Source organism: Rana temporaria, chromosome 10 (assembly GCF_905171775.1).
Source record: "Rana temporaria chromosome 10, aRanTem1.1, whole genome shotgun sequence".
In the NCBI taxonomy this organism is placed as follows: domain Eukaryota; kingdom Metazoa; phylum Chordata; class Amphibia; order Anura; family Ranidae; genus Rana; species Rana temporaria.
The window spans coordinates 148986902-149009669 of record NC_053498.1 but is presented as its reverse complement, the minus strand read 5'-3'; the positions used below and the strand labels follow the sequence as shown (position 1 = coordinate 149009669).

The 22768-nt window shown below is 48.7% G+C and overlaps 1 protein-coding gene across 2 annotated transcripts in view; it reads left to right on the top strand.

The window, feature by feature from the left end:
• The window catches only part of GPR153 (G protein-coupled receptor 153), a 90404-nt gene that overhangs the window by 60336 nt on the left and 7300 nt on the right, over positions 1–22768 (top strand). For both annotated transcript variants that reach the window (XM_040326532.1, XM_040326533.1), the window contains exons 4-5: positions 12515–12704; positions 16141–16325. In XM_040326532.1, coding sequence (XP_040182466.1) covers positions 12515–12704; positions 16141–16325 — 375 coding nt within the window. The remainder of the gene's footprint in view (positions 1–12514; positions 12705–16140; positions 16326–22768) is intronic.

Genomic DNA, 22768 nt, shown 5'->3' with positions numbered 1-22768 from the left:
AGTACACCTGTAAGGGGCCCGGAGGCCCCCAGGGCCCCGGATGGCAACCCCCCCTTTTTTATATATTTTTTATATGTATATATTATATATATTTTTTTTATATGTATATATTATTATTATTATTATTAAAGTGCACAGAGGTCCCCAGGGCCACGAATGGCAACCCCCCTTTTTATTTATTTTGTATAATGTTTTTTATATGTATATAGTATATATATTTTTTTTATATGTATATATTATAATTATTATTATTATTATTATTAAAGGGCACAGAGGTCCCCAGGGCCACGGATGGCAACCCCCCTTTTTTTTATTTTTTATAAATGTTTATTTTTATAATATATTTTTTTTATTTATTTTTTATTAAAGGGCCCAGAGGTTTTATTTTTATTAAAGGGCCCAGAGCTCCCGAATGGCAACCCCCCTTTTTTTGTAATTTATTTTTATAAAAAAAAAAAATTGTTAAGGGGCCCAGAGGTCCCCAGGGTCCCAAATGGCAACCCCCCCTTTTTTAAAAAAAATATATATTTTATATATTATTTTTCTTTTTTTATTAAAGAGCCCAGAGGTCCCCAGGCCCCCGGATGGCTAATCCCCTTTTTTTTTTTAATATATATTTTTCTTTATTTCTTCTTTTTTTTTGTAAAGGGCCCCCCCCACTTCTCAATTCGCGGCAGCCCCCCGCTTCTCAATTCCGAATTCCCCCCAGTTCTCTGCTCCAGGGGGCCCATGCCTTAAGCTGTGTAAGGGGCCCCATAATTCCGATGCCACTACATCAGCAAACAGCTGTTCGCCGGCCTTTACTGCGCATGCGCCACCTCATCGCTGCTTTATCGCGCATACGCAATTTTTCGGTCTAGAGATTAGTTTAAACTTGTCATCTGGCAGCGCCGCATCCAGCCCCGCCCCGCCCCTAGGCTGTTCTTTCTACTAACCCGTACCGAAGGAAAGTGGGAGATGGAGCGGTGCTTGGAGAGGGGGTGCCGGTCGCACACAGTGCTATGCACGGGGGGCCTGCCCCCTCTCCAAGCACCGCTCTATCTCCCACTTTCCTTCGGTACGGGTTAGCAGAAAGAACAGTCTAGGGGCGTGTTAGGCGCGGTGCTGCCGATGACGAATGCATGCGCGATAAAGTGTGGTGAAGTGGCGCGGATGCGCAGTAAAGGGTTAGGGTTAGCCTCACCAGAAATGACGCGTTGAGACTTTTTTTTAGAAGTCCAGGATTTTTTTAGAACGCCGGTATAATTTTTTCTCATCGTTCACACCCCCCGCACTCATCTCTGGGCCACAGAAGGACCGCCGCTCATCTCTGGTCCACAGGAGGACCGCCGCTCATCTCTGGGCCACAGGAGGACCGCCGCTCATCTCTGGGCCACAGGAGGACCGCCGCTCATCTCTGGGCCACAGGAGGACCGCCGCTCATCTCTGGGCCACAGGAGGACCGCCGCTCATCTCTGGGCCACAGGAGGACCGCCGCTCATCTCTGGGCCACAGGAGGACCGCCGCTCATCTCTGGGCCACAGGAGGACCGCCGCTCATCTCTGGGCCACAGGAGGACCGCCGCTCATCTCTGGGCCACAGGAGGACCGCCGCTCATCTCTGGGCCACAGGAGGACCGCCGCTCATCTCTGGGCCACAGGAGGACAGCCGCTCATCTCTGGGCCACAGGAGGACCGCCGCTCATCTCTGGGCCCCAGGAGGACCGCCGCTCATCTCTGGGCCACAGGAGGACCTGCCTTGACCTGTGTCAAGGCAGGCGTCCCAATACTTTTGAAAATATAGCGCATCATTGCTTCACAAACGACGCATCCAAATACAGCTTTTATCTCAACCTATATTGATTGGATTCTTTACATTAAAGCCAATCACCATCACAAAGCTCGCAAAGATCAGAAAGGCATTAAATGCGGTTTGGATGCTGTTCTCATTAGGACCGGCGCGTCTCGCTATAATTAATAGGATTCATCAGTGGATTGCGTGACGCGGGGGATTAATTCGCCATTGATGCCATCAAAAAGATTAAATTTCTTTCCTCACTGGGAGAATAAATTGGCTTTATTTATTTTTTTGCCTTCCTCTAGAGATCAACTAAAGCATTAAAAAATGTGTTTTATATTTCAACCTCGCCTGCTTGGGTACCTTTATATTTTTACCCCCCCCCCTCTCACCAGAGCTTCACCTGGAACAACATTAACCCGCGGATTATGATACAATGGCTGTTATTGGATTTCAGGGATTCCCAGTTAAAGTCGGGATTAACCTGTCGGTGCCGAGTGACCTTTCTTCCCGTTTTTGACTTCTAATCTCCCTCTGAATTCCCCGATTAAATCTCCTGTTTTGCACCGGCTGCTAATTCCAACAGCTGCTTGATTTGGATAATGAGAGGGGGGAGGGGGGGGGGGTCGGGTTACGCGGTTGCTGATCCAAGTTTTGGCACCAAAAATTTTACTGATTGGATATTAGTGAGATGTATCATTTATAAAAAGGAGAAAGCGAGAATGGTATGTACCGGCCTGCTACTTTCTAGCCGGCGCGGATTTAAATTTAGAGGGTAGTCTTAGAGTTAGTTGACTCAGACTGGATGATTTTTCACTAAATTTGGGCCTCTGTTCCAGCCATGGCTGTACTGTGAGTGACCACTATTGTTGCCTGGGGTGCCATCACCCCAGGCCAAGGGTGGCAGCAGTCAGTTCATGGTGTTTTGGGTGTTCCCCTTCGGCAGCCAATCAGAGGTAGTTGATCGTCCCACTGTGCATGCTGGGGAGGAGTACTTAAGGGACAGATGTCATTGGTCCGCGGTCGTCGATACTGGGTCTGTCGTCCCACCACCCCCCTGGTGTGTGGCCCTCCTGGCCGGGGGTACGTGTTTAAGTGTTCCTGGCTCCGGGACCCAGGGCCGATCCTGGGCAGGTGCACAGGGTGCAGTGCACCCAGGCGCCACAGGAGGTGGGGGCGCTAAAACGCCAGAGTGCTCCCTATTCGCCTCCTCTTCTTGTGTGTATCCAGAGGCAGCTCTCTCTGCCAGGCAACTGACAAGAGCGGATCAGAGGAGGAGAGACTGTGCCGCCGCCGTCGCCGCTGTTTCCTGCCCAAGTCCATCCTCCCTCCTTCCCTCCTCCTATCAGAGGATGAGAGCGAAGCAGCCGGAGACCATTGCGGCAGTCTCTGACCATCTCCTGTATTATATCTGCAGTCTCTGAGCATCTCCTGTAGTATGTCTGCAGTCTCTGACCATCTCTTGTATCATGTCTGCAGTCTCTGAGCATCTCCTGCACTATGTCTGCAGTCTCTGACCGTCTCCTGTACTATGTCTGCAGTCTCTGACCGTCTCCTGTAGTATGTCTGCAGTCTGAGCATCTCCTGTATTATATCTGCAGTCTCTGATCATCTCCTGTATTATATCTGCAGTCTCTGAGCATCTCCTGTAGTATGTCTGCAGTCTCTGAGCATCTCCTGTAGTATGTCGGCTAGGATCGGCCCTGCCGGGACCACGTTGGTCAGGGGTTGTGATCCACTAAGTAGGCCCGATAGTCAGACTGGGTTTATGTTTGCAGAGTGGTCCTGTGCTGTCCGTCGTGAGGGAGGAAGCCACTTAATGAAGAACCTGTCTTGGAGAACACCGAGCACGAGGCTGGTATCTCAGGAGAGGCCTTGCAATTCATCGAAGGACGCTCTATTACTGAAAGGCTGAGTGATGGTTTCCTGTCAGTTCTGAGTTCACAAGAAGTTCATCGGGAGAGATCCGGGGGCTGAATCATGTGTTGAGAGGATTTTGGACTGAATATACCTCCGTCTTTAAGAAGGTCTGTGGCAGAGACTTTACCAAGTTTCCGTGTGACACTCTGGCTTGCATGCCACGGCCTCCTGGGAGGGGGGGTAATAATGCTCCTGGGGTCAAGTAGCAGCCAGCGCCCAGCCCTGCATCCCGACTTCATGGCACACACTTCCTCTGCCTGCTTCCAAGAATCCGGTCCCAGGGAGTTGTAGTTTCCTCTGCGCTGCTCTACAACTCCCGGGAATGCAACAGATAGTGGTCAGCCACTGTGGCCTTGCCCCCGACCCGACTTCCTAGTGTAGAATAAAAAAGAAAAATGGTAGAGGGCAGCGGCCATTTTGAACATAAGTTAGAGCGGCCTGGGAGGCAATTGCCACCCTACCCCCCGGCCCAGCCCTCCCCTGTTCCAAATGGAGGACATCCATATATAGAATATAGAGTATATGGAGACTAAACCAAAGGTTATGTTACATAGCATATCACCCAATACAATACAACATTACCGTGGGGCCCTTGAGAACGTGTTTCCTGGTCTTCTGCTTCCTCAGGACTGGGCTGCCACGTCCCTGGCGGTAGAGCCTGATGTGCGGAGGACGGCCTCTCTTACAGCTCTGACTCCGAGCTCCTGATAGAGCAGACAGGAAGCGCGAGAGTACAGAGTCGCACGAGTGCCTGGCAGGATCGCTGATGAGTCGCTGGGCTGGAATCGCTGAAGGAACCGCAGGAGGACACTGGTGCAGGAGGAGCCCAGGAGCAGCTGTCAGCAGATAGTGTATGACCCGGCCTGCCTACTTCCGCTATCGGGCACGTCAGGAACCAAAGCGGAGGCAGGAACAAAGTCAGGGTGCAGGCCGGGTCAGTATTGGGCTGGCAGCGAGGTAGCAGGAGCGGCAGGCGGAAGCAGGGTCAAACAAGCCGGGTCGAGTGCAGGCAGAGAGCAGGAGCGTCAGAGACAAGCCGGGTCTGATAAACGGGAACAGGAATCAGGATAACAGGATCAGGTACACTAAACGCTATAGAATGGACAGCACCTGAGTCCGGGAAGTGGCCCAGTTTAAATAGCCTGTCTGGCGCCAAACGCTCAGGGGGTGCACGCCGCGGCGCGCGCACGTGCACGCGTGCCAACGGCGCTCCCGCAGGAACAGAAGTCACTGACTGACTTCTACGGCCGCCATTTTGGGCATTGGCATGCCCTTCCTGACAAGGCTTTCATCTCCCATATATAATGTAACACAGTATATCAGCCATTCTCAACCAAGGTGCCATGGAACCCTAAGGCCCCGTACACACGAGAGGATCGATCCGCTGAAATTGATCCGCGGATCGGTTTCAGCGTATAGATCCGCTGGTGTGTACGATCCAGCGGATATTTATCCGCGGATATATTTTGGGCCGACCGATTTCCAGCGGATAAAAATTTCTTAGCATGCTAAGAAATCTATCCGCTGGAATCGGCTCCAGCGGATCGATCCGGTGGTCTGTACAGACTCACCGGATCGATCCGTCCGAACCCATCCCTCGCATGCGTCGTAATGATTCGACGCATGCGTGGAATTCCTTATATGACAGCGTCGCGCACGTCGCCGCGTCATCATCGCGGCGACGGCGTATCCGCGGATAAATCCTCTCGTGTGTACCCGGCATAAGGGTTCCTCCAGAGATTTCTAGGGGTCCCAGCATGACTCTCGGGTTACATAACATCAGCCAGCAACCCTGATAGGTAGTCCAGTCTGAATAATGTGTCCGCGTTTCACGCCGTCTGAAACCCGGACGCATGCTTCCAAACCCCCACTGTCCGGGTGAATCCCGGACAGGTGGCAACCCTACCGAGGAGGCACTGGAACCCCAATGCTGTGATCTCTATAAACAGGTTATAAATACCTGGCAGCGTTCCACATAACTTAGCATACACTCATTATAAAAATCTGATGCTAGATCTACGCAAAAAAAAAAAAATCTCAAGTGGGTTTTTAACTGATCTCAGATTCTGACATGCGTTATCTCCGATGGATCTGAAGACTGGCGGCAGGCGGAGGTCATTCTAGCTTCGGAGACTCGCGTTCTTTGTCGGACCGACGCGTTTTTCTTTCACAACTTTACTAAAGGTTTTCTTTTCGCTGCACAAAATGTCGTCCAGCTCTTCGGGTTCCGCGTCTTTTACGCTTTCTGTGCAGAATTTTCAGGGGTTTGAAGTCGGGATGAGAAAACTGCGAAGGTGAAAAGTTCACATTCTTAAATCCGACTTCAGTAAGAAAAAATAAAATTCCTAACTCAGCGAGTCGGCTACAGGCGGGATTCTTCTGCGCGGGTAAAAATAGCGCCGTCTCTACAGATCGGAAGACGGAAAAGGAATTCGCTTTATAGGAGGAAGGCGAGTCGTTCGAATGATGTTTAGAACATCAGTAGAACCGTACAGGTGACTATAACCCCCCTCCCCCAATGTCTTCATAAAAAGGACCTAGAACCCCCCTCCCCCAATGTCTTCATAAAGAGGACCTAGAACCCCCCTCCCCCCAATGTCTTCATAAAGAGGACCTAGAACCTTCCCCTGGTATCACATGGGGGGGGGGTGTTAAAATTAAAAATAGAATAATTATATAAAATAAAAATAAATGTAAAGTACCCCCTTCCTATTGCGTACATCCCATAAAAAAAACGCAACATAAAAGGTGAGCACGTTACGTTAAAGTGTTACTAAACCCAGGACTCTGCATTCACTATATCTGATCCCCCCCCCCCCCAGGAGCGAGGCAGAGGGGCCTATATAGGGAGGTACTAGAGCCGGGTTCGGGTAGGAGCGAGGGGAAACGGAGAAGCTTTGGATGGGGGGTTGGGGTTCCACACTGTGCATAGTGCACCCCCAAACCCTGTACACAGTGCACATCTAAACCCTACACTCTGGACACAGCGCACCCCCCAAACCCTGCACTCTGTACACAGCGCACCCCCAAAACCCTGCACTCTGTACACAGCGCACCCCCAAACTCTACACAGCACACCCCCAAACTCTGTACACAGCGCACATCTAAACTCATAATGCACTCCTGAACCCTGCACACAGCCCACCCCTAAACCCTGCACTCTGTACACAGCCCACCCATAGGGGGTGGAGAGAGAGAAAGAGAGAAGCTTTTAAGGGGGTTGGGGTTCCACACTGTGCATAGTGCACCCCAAAACTCTGTACACAGTGCACATCTAAACCCTATACCCTGTACATAATGCACCCCTAAACCCTGCACTCTGTACACAGCGCACCCATAGGGGGTGGAGAGGTAGGAGAGAGAGAGAGAGAGAGAGAGAAAGAGAGAGAGGGGGGAGAGGGAAAAATACAAAGAAGCTTTTAAGGGGGGTTGGGGTTCCACACTGTGCATAGTGCACCCCCAAACTCTGTACACAGTGCACATCTAAACCCTACACTCTGTACATAATGCACCTCTAAACCCTGAACTCTGTACACAGCACACCTATAGGGGGTAGGAGAGAGAGAGAGAGAGAGAGAGAGAGAGAGAGAGAGAGAGAGAGAGAGAGAGAGAGAGAGAGAGAGAGAGAGAGAACGAGAGAGAGAGAGAGAGATACAAAGATGCTTTGGGAGGGGGGGTTGGAGTTCCACACCGTGCATAGTGCACCCACAAACTCTGTACACAGCACACCCCTAAACCCTGCACTCTGTACACAGCGCACCTCTAAACCCTGCACTCTGTACACAGCGCACCCATAGGGGGCAAAGAGGTAGGAAAAAGAGATACAAAGAAGCTTTGGGAGGGGGGGTTGGAGTTCCACACCGTGCATAGTGCACCCACAAACTCTGTACTAAACCCTGCACTCTGTACACAGCGCACCCCTAAACCCTGCACGCTGTACACAGCATACTCCTGAACCCTGCACTCTGTACACAGCGCACCCCTGCACTCTACTCTGTACACAGCGCACCCCTGAACCCTACACTCTGTACATAGCGCACCCCAGATACGACCTGCCCTTTGAGGGCGGCCCACAATGAAATCAAGTTCGACACCCCTGGCATAAAACATCCACGGAGACCTCATGATCGTTGCCAAGGTTTGGGCCGCATAAAGAAACGATTTTTCCATTCCTACTCAGAAAGGATACTTTTTCCCACTTAAAAAGAAAAGAAAAAGGGTGGACTCCTGTGAAGGTGATATTCAGCTTTCATTTCTGAAAACGATCGTTATCGCTCGCTGGATCGCGCCTAATGGCCATTATAATTGCAAGAAACACTTTTCTTTTTGACTGAAGGATTACTTTAGAGTTTTCTCTTTGTGGCGCATTGTTTCCTCTTGTTATATATCATGTATATGTATTTTGCAGTTTGTCTTCTGGCACGAGGATAATTTCTCCAAGCGTGTTTTTTTGCGGTAAATCCTTTCACTGTTGCCTCAAAATCCGGAACGGCAAACAAAAGAACCGTGTTCCAGGTTTAATTTGTTTTCCCAGCGGTCGCTTTAGTTCTTTGAAATGACTTATGTTTGAAATGTTGTGAGATATTTGTAGTTATCGCAAGCCAATTAGCATTACATGGTGTGCTTGTGGGCTTGATGTATGGCAAGAGCAAAGCAGAAAACCCAAGTCTGCCCTCTTGTGTCCGAGTCTAGTATTACACAAGAAAGCTTAGAATGTAAAAATGAGATCTCCCACCCAAAAAATAAATACAAATAAATAAAATACAGGCCATTGTATAAACAGAGCGCATATTGGACTAAATAAATCCCCATTTGATATAGCATCACATATTTAACCACTTACTGACCGCAGTGATTAAATATACATCCTATAAGCAATTGGTTATACCCAGGGCTTTTTTTCTCAGAGAATAGGTGCAGGAACTCCCTCCTTCTGAGTCACCTCTTGTGTCCACCCCCTACACACCTCCAAGCACCATTAATGGGTTCCACCCCCTACCCACCTCTGAGCACCATTCCTTGGTTCCACCCCCTACCGAGCAACATTCCTTTTCTCCACCCCCAAGCACCATTCCTTGGTTCCTCTCTCTACCCACCTCCAAGCACTGGTCCTTGGTTTCACCTCCTACCCACCTCTGAGCACTATTCCTTGGTTCTACCCCCTACCCACCTCCGAGCACTGGTCCTTGGTTTCACCCCTACCTGCCCCTGAGCACTATTCTTTGGTTCTACCCCCTACCCACCTCCGAGCACTGGTCATTGGTATCACCCCTACCTGCCTCTGAGCACTATTCCTTGGTTCTACCCCCTACCCACCTTTGAGCATCATTTCTTGGTTCCAGCACCTACCCACCTCCAAGCACCATTCATTGGTTTCACCCCCAACCCACCTCTGAGCATCATTTCTTGGTTTCCACCCCCTAGCCACCTCCGAGCACCATTTCTTGTGCCACCCCCTACCCACCTCCGAGCACCATTCCTTGGTTCCACCCCCTACCCACCTTCGAGCACCATTCCTTGGTTCCACCCCCTACCCACCTCTGAGCACCATTCATTGGTTCCACCCCCTACCCACCTCTGAGCACCATTCATTGGTTCCACCCCCTACCCACCTCTGAGCACCATTCATTGGTTCCACCCCCTACCCACCTCTGAGCACCATTCATTGGTTCCACCCCCTACCCACCTTTGAGCATCATTTCTTGGTTCCGCCACCTACCCACCTCCAAGCACCATTCATTGGTTTCACCCCCAACCCACCTCTGAGCATCATTTCTTGGTTTCCACCCCCTAGCCACCCCCCAGCACCATTCCTTGGTTCCACTCCCTACCCACCTCCAAGCACCATTCATTTTCTCCACCCACTACCCACCTCCGAGCACCATTCCTTGGTTCCACTCCCTACCCACCTCCAAGCACTATTCCTTGGTTCCACTCCCTACCCACCTCCAAGCACTATTCCTTGGTTCCACTCCCTACCCACCTCCGAGCACCATTCCTTGGTTCCACTCCCTACCCACCTCCGAGCACTATTCCTTGGTTCCACCTCCTACCCACCTCCGAGCACCGTTCCTTGGTTCCACTCCCTACCCACCTCCGAGCACTATTCCTTGGTTCCACCTTCTACCCACCTCCGAGCACTATTCCTTGGTTCCACCTCAGAGCACCATTATATACATTCAGAACGGGGGGTGCGTTCCCCCGCGTTCCTGCTGAAAAAAAAGCCCTGCTTATACCAGTCTCATGGCTGCAGCTACAGCCGTGATCTTGGTGTCATTTATTTACAGCTGGCGATCTACAGCCACCCAATCTGTTTTGAAGGTAATGAAAAGGGCCACCCTCCACCCCCTGCTGCCACCTGCGTGGGTTTCTTGGCTCTCCTATGTCTCTGTGGAGCCCAATTACCGCAGTAAATGGCCAAGATCATTTTTTACAGATGAAGCCGGAAAGCGAAGATGATTGTTACTTCTGGTATTGAAGTGGTCATTACCTGGCTGTTACAGCCAGCAAAGCAGCCAATCCAGCCGAATCTGTGGAGGGCAAAGGGGACATCAAGGGGCTAATAGTGCTCTGATAGACTCATCATGGGCACCACATACTTTGAATTTTCTGAATGAATGCAAAGCACTTTTTATGATGAGGGGGAGATTGTGATGTCACTACCTTGGTCTCTACTTCATCCAATCAGAGAAGGATTTGAATTCACTGGGAAAATGCAAAGTGTTCCCTGAATGGTGCCCACACTGGGAGAGTACAACCTGGGGGCACCCGAGGCAAAAGGGAGACTCTACTGGCGGCACCCGAGGCAAAAGGGGGACTCTACTGGCGGCACCCGAGGCAAAAGGGGGACTCTACTGGCGGCACCCGAGGCAAAAGGGGGACTCTCTTGGCGGCACCCGAGGCAAAAGGGGGACTCTACTGGCGGCACCCGAGGCAAAGGGCAACTCCACCTAGCGGGAAAGGGGGCTCAATTCGCCATCTTCGCCCTGGGTAGTGGATGACCCTGTCCCGGCACTGCCATCTAGTGATGCAAATGTGCGGCATGTGGGTGATAAAGCCAGGGCAGTCTTAATAGCATCATGGGCCCCTGGGCAATGTAATGCTCTGGGGCCCCTACAATGATGACAGTGCAGGTAAACAGACATCAAGTAGGCAGGGGTGGACTAAAAACTCATGGGGCCCCCGGGCGATAGAAGATTATGGGGCCCCTGGGCTTAAAGGTGGCCACCACGCCAGGAGACATTGTATAGGCGGGGCAGCTAAAATCTCAGGATTTTCACATCAAAAGCATGTTGGTTTTGAACATATCAGGGACAGATGTAAAAAAAAAAAAAAAAACACAGATTTGTACATACTGTCCCTGGTTTTATTGAGCCTGGCAACCCTGATGGGGCCCCCTAGTGGCATGGGGCCCTCGGGCTGTGCCCGAGAGTGCCAATGGCCAGTCCGCCCCTGCAAGTAGGTAAGAGGCAGACTGAAGAAGAAAGACATTGGAGAGAGAAAGGACATAAGAAGTCCTTTTTGCAGTTTGTGAGAAACCATGTGGGGGAGGGGACACAGCAAACATGTGGAAGAAGGTGCTCTGGTCACATGACACCAAAATTCAACTTTTTGGCCTTAACGTTTTGCTTTATGTGTGGGGGAAACCAACACTGCACATCACCCTGAACACACCATCCCCACCGAAGCATGGTGGTGGCAGCATCATGTGGTGGGGATGCTTTTCTTCAGCAGGGACAGGGAAGCTGGTCAGAGTTGATGGGAAGATGGATGGAGACAAATACAGGGCAATCTTAGAAGAAAACCTGTTAGCGTCTGCAAAAGGCTTGAGACTGGGGGGGGGGGGGGGGGAGGTTCACCTTCCAGCAGGACAACGACCCTAAAGTACAGCCAGAGCTACAATGGAATGGTTTAGATCACAGGTGTCAAATACAAGGCCCGCGGGCCGAATCCGGCCCTCCATGACTTTTCATGTGTCCTTCGCACCTCTCCTGCAGCTGCAAGAGAGCTCCAGCCCTCCACTGGTCCTACTCCAGACCCTATACTTTCTGCTTTCAAGCAATGCATCCAGCTTCTTCCCAGCAGCAGCATAAGGAAATGGGGGTGCACTGTGATGTAAGGGAGAGTTTGGGGATTCACCTTCTGAATCAACCCTCCCCTTACATTAGATGTCAAGAGCCCCCCCACTGGACATCTAATCTTACAGATACAACCGGCCCTTTTGAGGGCAATCATAATGCTGATGCGGCCCAAGATGAAGTGGAGTTTGACACCCTCTGATTTAGATCAAAGCCTATCCATGTGTTAGAATGGCCCAGTCACAGTCCAGACCTAAATCCCATTGAGAATCTGTGACAAGACGTGAAAATTGCTGATCACAGACGCTCTCCATCCAATCTGACAGAGCTTGAGATATTTTACAAAGAAGAAGAACGGGCAGAAATGTCCCTCTCTAGATGTGCAAAGCTGGTAGAGACACCCCCAAAAAGACTTGTAGAGAAAGGGGGTCCTACAAAGTATTGACTCCGGGGGGCGCCATACAAATGCCCCTCCCCCCACACTTTTCACAGATTTATTTGTATCATTTTCCTTCCACTGCACAATTATGTGACACTTTGTGTCTCTCACATAAAATCCCAATAAAATACATTTACGTTTTTAGTTGTAATATGACAACATGTGAGGAATTTCAAGGGGTATGAATACTTTTTCAAGGTATATAAAAAATCTTTGCAATCCTCTAGTGTTATTTATCAAGTTATGGTGACATTATTTATCTAATCTGTTGATTATTACTTGTTTTTTTATTGATACGCAGGTGGTGAGTTTTGCCAGCCTGAAGTTTGATAAGTCCGATGACTGGATGGTGCTCGGCGTCCTCTGGTGTTCCGTAGTACAAGCTCTTCTTCTGCCGATGTTCCTGTGGGCCTGCGACCGCTACCGAGCAGACGTGAAAGCGGTCTGGGACAAGTGCATCGCGATCATGTCCAACGACGATGAAAACGAAGGTGAGAAAAAAAAAAAACCCCACAAAAACGGTGACGTCAGAATACGTTTCGCCGCACGACTATATATACGTCCGCTGCTGCCACAACCGAGGTAACCATCTCTTCAGGTGGCGGTCCGGTTAACGATAAGGGTGGTCTCTGCGGTGGATTCTCCCCGCAAGATCACCTTCATCAGCGACGGAAGTGGGATCCCTCCCCTCCCGCCACTCTCCCGCGCCCTCCGCCGCTTACCGGAGCCGTCGGCGATTGGGTCCTATCCGTGGCTGGGTATGGAGACGAGTCAGGGGAAGATGGCCCCCCATCCGTCACCATACCATAGCAGGGCGGAAGCGACGTCAATACGTGACTTCCGCCCATAGCTCTAAAGGGACATTTTATTTTTCTAATTTTTTTTTTTTTTTTATTATTGCATTTTAGTCTAAATATGAGATGTGAGGTCTTTTTGATCTCATATATAAGAGGACCTGTCATGCTTTTTTCTATTACAAGGGATGTTTACATTCCTTGTAATAGGAATAAAAGTGACCCAAATAAAAAAAAAAAAATAACAAACAATGTAAAAATAAATCAAATCAAGTAAAATAAATAAAAATTATTTTTTTTTTTTTATAAAAGCGCGCCGTCCCCACGAGCTTGCGCGCCCCATGATAACCTTGCATTACATCATAATTGCAAACTGTCCCAGATTCGCGTTTTTCTAAGCTGTCCCAGAATGGGCGTGTCCCAGAACCTGCACTGTGTCCTCCTGATCCCAGGTTTGTGCCTTTCTGATCTCCCTTCCTCATACTGCGATTTCCTGATCTGGAATAATGCTTTAGCCACTTGGAGTATCTTGGCATGAAGTGAAAGCGTTGGGTGGTAGTGCAATAATCAACTTAAGCATTGGGTTTTTTTTATTTTTTTTATTCTGACTCGGTTTGCAACGTTGACTCGCAAGACGAGTAGGATTCAAGCCACTTGGGTGTGAATTACCGCATTTGGCCAGAGGTGCTGGGGCGCCAGTGATGCTCAGAGGCACTCAGACACTCACATGCTCAGAGATGCGCGGTTTCCGAGTGGTCTCCAAGTGTCTCAGAGTGGTCTCCAAGAGTGACTGAGGGGTCTCCAAGTGTCTCTGAGTGGTCTCCAAGTGTCTGAGTGGTCTCCAAGTGACAGAGGGGTCTCCAAGTGACAGAGGGGTCTCCAAGTGACAGAGGGGTCTCCAAGTGACTCTGAATGGTCTCCAAGTGACTGAGTGGTCTCCAAGAGTGACTGAGTGGTCTCCAAGTGACTGAGGGGTCTCCAAGTGACTGAGGGGTCTCCAAGTGACTGAGGGGTCTCCAAGTGACTGAGGGACTGAGGGGTCTCCAAGTGACTGAGGGACTGAGGGGTCTCCAAGTGTCTGAGTGGTCTCCAAATGACAGAGTGGTCTCCAAGTGTCTCTGAGTGGTCTCCAAATGACAGAGTGGTCTCCAAGTGTCTCTGAGTGGTCTCCAAATGACAGAGTGGTCTCCAAGTGTCTCTGAGTGGTCTCCAAATGACAGAGTGGTCTCCAAGTGTCTCTGAGTGGTCTCCAAGTGACAGAGGGGTCTCCAAGTGACAGAGGGGTCTCCAAGTGACAGAGGGGTCTCCAAGTGTCTCAGAGGGGTCTCCAAGTGTCTCAGAGGGGTCTCCAAGAGTGACTGAGTGGTCTCCAAGTGTCTCTGAATGGTCTCCAAGTGACTGAGGGGTCTCCAAGTGACTGAGGGGTCTCCAAGTGACTGAGGGACTGAGGGGTCTCCAAGTGACTGAGGGACTGAGGGGTCTCCAAGTGACTGAGGGACTGAGGGGTCTCCAAGTGTCTCTGAGTGGTCTCCAAGTGACTGAGTGGTCTCCAAGAGTGACTGAGTGGTCTCCAAGAGTGACTGAATGGTCTCCAAGTGACTGAGGGGTCTCCAAGTGACTGAGGGGGCTCCAAGTGACTGAGGGGTCTCCAAGTGTCTCAGAGGGGTCTCCAAGTGTCTCAGAGGGGTCTCCAAGAGTGACTGAGTGGTCTCCAAGTGTCTCTGAATGGTCTCCAAGTGACTGAGGGGTCTCCAAGTGACTGAGGGGTCTCCAAGTGACTGAGGGACTGAGGGGTCTCCAAGTGACTGAGGGACTGAGGGGTCTCCAAGTGACTGAGGGACTGAGGGGTCTCCAAGTGTCTCTGAGTGGTCTCCAAGTGACTGAGTGGTCTCCAAGAGTGACTGAGTGGTCTCCAAGTGTCTCTGAATGGTCTCCAAGTGACTGAGGGGGCTCCAAGTGACTGAGGGGGCTCCAAGTGACTGAGGGGGCTCCAAGTGACTGAGGGGGCTCCAAGTGAGTCTTCGAGTGGTCTCCAAGTGTCTCCGAGTGGTCTCCAAGAGTCTTCGAGTGGTCTCCAAGAGTCTTCGAGTGGTCTCCAAGAGTCTTCGAGTGGTCTCCAAGAGTCTTCGAGTGGTCTCCAAGAGTCTCCCGCACCCCCACGCCTCTGGCCACATGCGGTACTGCATAGACCAGGGATGCCCAACCTTTTGAAGAGCGAGGGCCACATGAGCGACTTGATAACTGGTCGCGGGCCACAATAAGTGGAGCGGACGGAAGACAGAATCTGTGTCTGCTCTGTATATGCAGAACGGACACAGACACAGCCCACTCTACTCTGTGGGCCCTCCCATCCAATACAACCAGATGGAAGGGGACAGATCCCCTTCTGCTATTTTTTGTATTGGATTGGAGGCAGGTGGGTGCAAATGGACACAAGTCCGTTTACATCTGCCTCTACATAGAGATGAATGGAGGGTGTGTCTGGGTTGAACCGATCAATGTGAAATGGGCCTAAGGCTGCTTTCACACGGGTCGGCAACCTGCGGTCTGGGCTTGTGAACCTGCTATCCCAAAGCAGGAGGCCGCGGGCCACATCAGAGGGCTCCGCTGGCCACATGTGGCCCCCGGGCCGCTGGTTGGGCACACCTGGCATAGACCAACAGCGGCTGTGGAACGGATTATCAGAGTTTCCATTGTTTCCTATGGGAAAACTTGCTTTAATATTACGAGTGCTTTGGAATGAATTATGCTTGTAATCCAAGGTATTACGGTACACCTAATAGAAACATAGAAAAGTGATGGCAGGAAAAGACCGAGTAGTCCATCGCGTCTGCCCATTTCTTTTGTTTTTTTTGGGGGGGGGGGTGCTTTTTTTTACCCCCCCCCCATTAACCTCGTTGTCTGACTATGCCAAGCTGTTTTCTGTTGACCTCTGACTCAATGTACACTTTTAGAAAGGTTTATTTTAAAACATTAAGGAGTCCATACAGATAACTATGGATTGTTATCGAGATTGGAATTGACCTTTATACTCCGGAAAGTCAAGGATTTATAAACGGTTCTTTTTCCTATTTTTTGTATTATTACTCATCTTTCCGTCCTTGTGGTAATAATAGTTTGTCCGTTGTTCTAGATCACAGTCCTGATGGTGGCATCCATTCGGATCTCATCTATGAAAGGCCCTATGACTACAATTATGGGGGGGACCTCATGGCCATGGAACGCATTACAAAGTATGACATCTCTGCATTGGAGAGGGGAATACCACAGATCTATCCTTTGAAGGAGGCACAAGAAGATAAAATGCACTACCTCCAGGTATTGTGGATTCCGATTCTAGAATTGGACAACCAAAAGTTACAACTGATATCAGTCTTCACCAGAACTACCAAACCCAATAGGGACAAAGCTTCAATGGGTTGCAAATCAAGGCAGTTGCCCGGTTTTCATTTAGGAGTCAGAAAAAAAAAAAACACTTATGTGAAGGATATATGGGCTACATTATACAGCGGAAACCTCGGATTGCGAGTAACGTGGTTAACGAGCGTTTCACAATACGAGCGCTGTATTTCTAAGTGTTGTCTCGCAAAACGAACAGGATTCAGGCCAAATCGGTGTGCAGTACCGCTTTTGGTCTGAGGTGATCGTCGCCGTTCAGAAATGCACGGAAAGGCCTGAGGACAGCTCAGCTGACCTCGGCAACCCTCGGAAAGGCTTGTGAACGGAGTCTTTCCGGAGGTTTGCCGAGGTCAGCCGATCTGTACTCTGGCCTTTCCAGGTGTTTCCAAGGCTCTCCGGCGCCCCCCCCCACCTCTGGCTGCATGCGGTATTGCATGCAATTGAAGTCAATGCGGAACAAATTATTTTAGTTTCCATTGACTGCAATGGGGAAACTCGCTTTGATATGCGAGTACTTTGGATTACGAGCATTCTCCTGAAATGGATTATGCTTGTAATCCAAGGTTCCAGTGTATATGTTTTTTGCCTTCAGCTGATAAAATAAAGAAAAGCTCAGCTGACGGGTTATTTTAGCCTAACCTAGTACCCATGTATCTATGGAAAAAAAAAAAAAAAAAAAAAAAAGAGTACAGCTCCAAGCCCTGCAACCTATGCTGTGCTCCCGCCCTGTAGTACTGACAGGTGCAGACTCTGCGCTGATCCGTGGAAAAAAGAAATGTTCCTGGACTGCCGCACTCCGATTGTTCATTTTGTTTCAATAAATTGCCTAAGGATAAAATCCAAAACTGTATAACATCCAAAAATTCATGCAACACTGCAATCAATGGTAGAAAGTGGACATAGTGGACAAAAAAGCCAACATGTTTCACATCATGGATAGATGCTTAGTCTTAGAAACATGTTAGCTTTTTTGTCCCCTATGTCCACTTTCTACCATTGATTGCAGTGTTGCAAGAATTTTTGGATGTTATACAGTTTTGGATTTTATCCTTTGTTCATTTTGTTTCAATAAATCGCCTATCGGAGTGCGGCAGTCCAGGAACATTTCTTTTTTCCACCCATGTATCTATGTACTAAATAATACACAATTTTTTTAAATGACACATAGTTGGCTTCCTTTCTATTCCCCTGTTAAAGCGGAGGTCCACACAAAAATTGAACCTCCGCTTTTCGTAACCCTCCCCCCTCCGGTGTCACATTTGCCACCTTTCAGGGGGATTGGGGGGGGGGGGGGTTGCAAATACCTGTATAATAATTTAGAAGCTTAGCATGGCTTCTAAATTCCATTTTAAGGCCTTTAAATGGACATGACCATTATAAAAATCAATCAGTCATTCTCAATCAGGGTTCCATGGAACTGTTGGTTTCCTCCAGAGGTGTCCAGGGGCTCATTGAGCTGTGACTGACTGACCTATGTGATGGTGCCTGCATAGTTCAAGGTCCAACACCAGTTAGGGGAGCCAGAGCCATGACTGTAAGGGTGGCAATTCAATGTAAGGAGCATTTCTCTTACTGACCACGGCCAATAGAAGGGGCAATTTTCCAATGACCACTAAAAAAACTAATCTTAGAAGGGGTTCCCTGGGGCCTGGAATTTTTTGCAAGGGTTCCTTTTGGGATAGAAAGGTTGAGAAAGGCTGATCTAAATGGTGGTTCCCCACCTTGTGGTTCCTGGGCCCGACAACATCACTCCAAGCTCGCTCTCAAGTCCCTCTTCCTTTCTTCAACCAAAGGTCCACTTCACTAGACCAACCCACCAATAATGAACTATGGATACAGTAAGAATTATGTGCGATGGTCTTTCAAATCCTCATTTAGAGACTTGTATGTCAGTCATTGACCGTGAAGGGTGGGTTAAAATTTGGGGTGTATGTACATTATCTCTACTATCAACCATGTTCACAAGCTTCCTCAGAAAGGACATGGTGCCGGTGAATATGGTTCCGGCTATCCAGATGGTTCCTGTAAGGACTGCGCAGGCGCAATCCTTGCCGATGGAAATCTCCGAACTTCGGCCGGGATCCAGGGCGACGTGGAATTTGAGGAAAGTGGCCAGTCGGCCTCACTTCGCTCGGCTGCTCGCTCCGCTCAGCCTCCTGGCTCTTTTTTTAACATCCTCCAATCCACGGGGATGTTAAGGAATGAGCCTGGATGCCTTCCGAGGTTAGGAGATTTCCGTCGGCAAGGATTGCGCCTGCGCAGTCCTTACAGGAACCATCTGGATAAGGGAACCATACCGACAAGTCACCGGGACCACCATATTAGTTCTAAACCCTTTACTTATTCTGGGGAAAATAATTTTAAAAAGGACCAATTATGGCTGGGATTATAGCCCCCTCTTGCCACCCAGCTGTACCAAGGAGGGTCTTTGCATCTCATACATCAAAAATGCATAGAACTCCAAGAACTTGTTCTATAATAATCATAAAGCAGTCATTTGTGCAGTCTAGGTCCCTTGTGCCCAACCTGCAGCCCTTTGGGGCTTGAAGTCCAACTTTCAGGCCCCAGCTGTCTGTAGGAGGAGAATTGATTAGTAAAAAGGAGCCTTTGCCAACAGTAATCTCTAACAGTTTTATATAACGTGTCCCTAATCTCTACTGTCTCCTTCAGTTTGACTTCAGTCTACAACTAGAAAAGTCTCAGACCATTTCCTCCAAGTCTTCAGTCTTTGACAGTCTTTTGTAGCATTACATGTAATAGATATCATAGGAGCTCTTTGGAGACATCAGGGGCCTGCATTTAAGGCCTAGGGATTGGGTAATAAAAAAGGAACATGTACATTCATTACCATCAATAGCGAAGGTTTAAATTTATAGAAATATAATATATCAGGTTTTTTTTCTGTCTGTGTCCTACAGAGGTAATTTCCATCTTTTTCAGGAGGCACAAGTGAGTGATGGGGATTCCTATTATGGATGAGGTTGGGTTTGGTTCAAAACTCAAAAGGAAGCCGTCTCCACTGGCCCAATCAGCTGTGGCCAAAGTATTTCCCTTCCTGCAGTTGTCTGTACACAAAGGCATGCATGTGACATTATTGACCCAATAGGACCATGGGGCCATATTAGGTCAAGGCCAATGACCCAATATGACCATGTGGTCATAGTAGACCAAGGACATTGACCCATTATATACATGTGGCCATACTAGGTCAAGGATATTGGCCAAATATGACCATATTAGGTCAAGGACATGGACCCGATATAACCATGTGGCCATATTACTTCAAGGACATAGACCCAATAGGACCACATTGACCCAATATGACCATATTAGGTCAAGGACATTGACCAAATAGGACCATGTGGCTATTTTAGGTCAAGAACATTGACCCAATATGACCATGTGGCTGTATTTGATCAAGGAAATTGAACTAATGGGACCATGTGGCCATAGCAGGTCAAAGACATTGACCCAATATGACCATGTGGCTGTACTAGGTCAAGGACATTGACCCACTATGACCATGTGGCTGTACTAGGTCAAGGACATGGACCCACTATGACCACGTGACAATATTAGGTCAAGGACATGAACCCACTATGACCACATGGCCATATTAGGTCAAGGACATGGACCCAATAGGACCCCATTGCCGTATTAGGTCAAGGACATTGACCCAATATGACAACGTGACCATATTAGGTCAAGGACACGAACCCACTATGACCACATGGCCATATTAGGTCAAGGACATGGACCCAATAGGACCCCATTGCCGTATTAGGTCAAGGACATTGACCCAATATGACAACGTGACCATATTAGGTCAAGGACATTGACCAAATAGGACCATGTGGCTATTTTAGGTCAAGAACATTGACCCAATATGACCACGTGGCCATATTAGGTCAAGGACATTGACCCAATGTGACCATGTGGCTATAGTTGATCAAGGACATTGACCCAATGTGACCATGTGGCTATAGTTGATCAAGGACATTGACCCAATGTGACCATAGCAGGTCAAAGACATTGACCCAGTATGACCATGATGCCCCAACCACAGCCGATTGGGCTGGCAGTTAAAACTTGCCTTCCAGGTTTTGATTAAACGAAAGCTCATCCCTAATAACCATCTTAAAAAGCTGCCACCAGAAAATTTGTCCCCAGTTAAAGATTTCCTTTACTTGGTCACCAGGACGAATAGAGAAAGTAGATCACCAGAGCTTAGACACAGACAGAAATAATGTGGCAGTGGATCGAAGTCTTCCCCAAGTCTATGTAGAAGATGCACACAATAAAATAGTTCCCGTTTTTAGACATATTGGGGTTTTCTTCTTTTCCAAGCTTTGCCGTAGCGTCATCAGATCCGCCACTCTGTACGGATAGAATCTAGTCGATCCGCATCGTCATATGTTCTGCATTTGTCGGCCACTAACGCTAGGGATTTCATACTACATTCCAAATACAAGTCATATTTTTTTGATTGTCTCACTGTTTTATTCTTGTTTAATTTTTTAGTATACATGATTATTATGCTGAGCAAAATGAAGATTGGCAGCACAGAGGGATAGAACAATTTTGCACGTAATGAATCTTAATTTTTAAAAATAATAGCAATTTTAAAAACTTAGAAAAACAAATTACTTTGCTGATTTAATGAAAAGTCGATTATTTTGATTTATCTTTTTTTTTTTTGTCTTTACAAGGGAATGCTGTTTCTGGACTTTTGCTTGCACTTTTTGCTGCCCTTGGTTTTTTTGTGCCATTTTTTTTTTAATTCGTTTTTCTGCTTTTAAAATTATGCTTTGTGGGGTCTGTATCCTTCTTTAATCATCATGCATGTTGAATTTAAAATAAGGAGTGGCTTCAAGTGCAACCAACCCAAACCCATCCATTATGATTTGTGTTTCTCGTCCCCAAAAAAAAATTCTCAGCAGTTAAATTTATTTTTATTTTTTTTTGTTTCTAGACCTCAGTGATGTCTTCCTACCACTGGACATATTACTACAAATTGTATTTGCCTTCAAGTCTGTTCAGCTTATGGACTTAAAAGGGGTAGTCCACAGAGGGGCAGATTTACCATACTTACAGTTATGGTGTCTTTGGAACCAGGTGCAAGTCTTGGAGGCAGGGCTGGACTGGGACAGAAATTTGGCCCTGGACTTCATCCAGGCCGGCCCACTTTGACAGGTCTCTCCTATGGCAGCCTGGCAACTCCCAAAGGAGGGGGGGGGGTCAGTATATGTGTAAGGAGGGGGGGTCAGTATATGTGTAAGGAGGGGGGGTCAGTATATGTGTAAGGAGGGGGGGGTCAGTATATGTGTAAGGAGGGGGGGGTCAGTATATGTGTAAGGAGGGGGGGGGGGTTAGTATATGTGCAAGGAGGGGGGTCAATATATGTGTAAGGAGGGAGGGTCAGTATATGTGCAAGGAGGGGGGGGGGTCAGTATATGTGTAAGGAGGGGGGGTCAGTATATGTGTAAGGAGGGGGGGTCAGTATATGTGTAAGGAGGGGGGTCAGTATATGTGTAAGGAGGGAGGGTCAGTATATGTGTAAGGAGGGGGGGGTCAGTATATGTGTAAGGAGGAGGGTCAGTATATGTGTAAGGAGGGGGGTCAGTGTATGTGTAAGGAGGGGGGTCAGTGTTTGTGTCAGGAGGGGGGTCAGTATATGTGTAAGGAGGGGGGTCAGTGTATGTGTAAGGAGGGGGGGTCAGTATATGTGTCAGGAGGAGGGTCAGTATATGTGTAAGGAGGGGGGTCAGTGTATGTGTAAGGAGGGGGGTCGGTGTTTGTGTCAGGAGGGGGGTCGGTGTATGTGTAAGGAGGGGGGTCAGTATATGTGTAAGGAGGGGGGTCAGTGTATGTGTAAGGATGGGGGGGGTCAGTATATGTGTCAGGAGGAGGGTCAGTATATGTGTAAGGAGGGAGGGTCAGTGTATGTGTAAGGAGGGGGGGGTCAGTATATGTGTAAGGAGGAGGGTCAGTATATGTGTAAGGAGGGGGGTCAGTGTATGTGTAAGGAGGGGGGTCAGTATATGTGTAAGGAGGGGGGTCAGTATATGTGTAAGGAGGGGGGGTCAGTGTATGTGTAAGAAGGGGGGGTTAGTGTATGTGTAAGAAGGGGGGGTTAGTGTATGTGTAAGGAGGGGGGGTCAGTATATGTGTAAGGAGGGGGGTCAGTATATGTGTAAGGAGGGGGGGTCAGTATATGTGTAAGGAGGGGGGTCAGTATATGTGTAAGGAGGGGGGTCAGTGTATGTGTAAGGATGGGGGGGGTCAGTATATGTGTCAGGAGGAGGGTCAGTATATGTGTAAGGAGGGAGGGTCAGTATATGTGTAAGGAGGGGGGGGTCAGT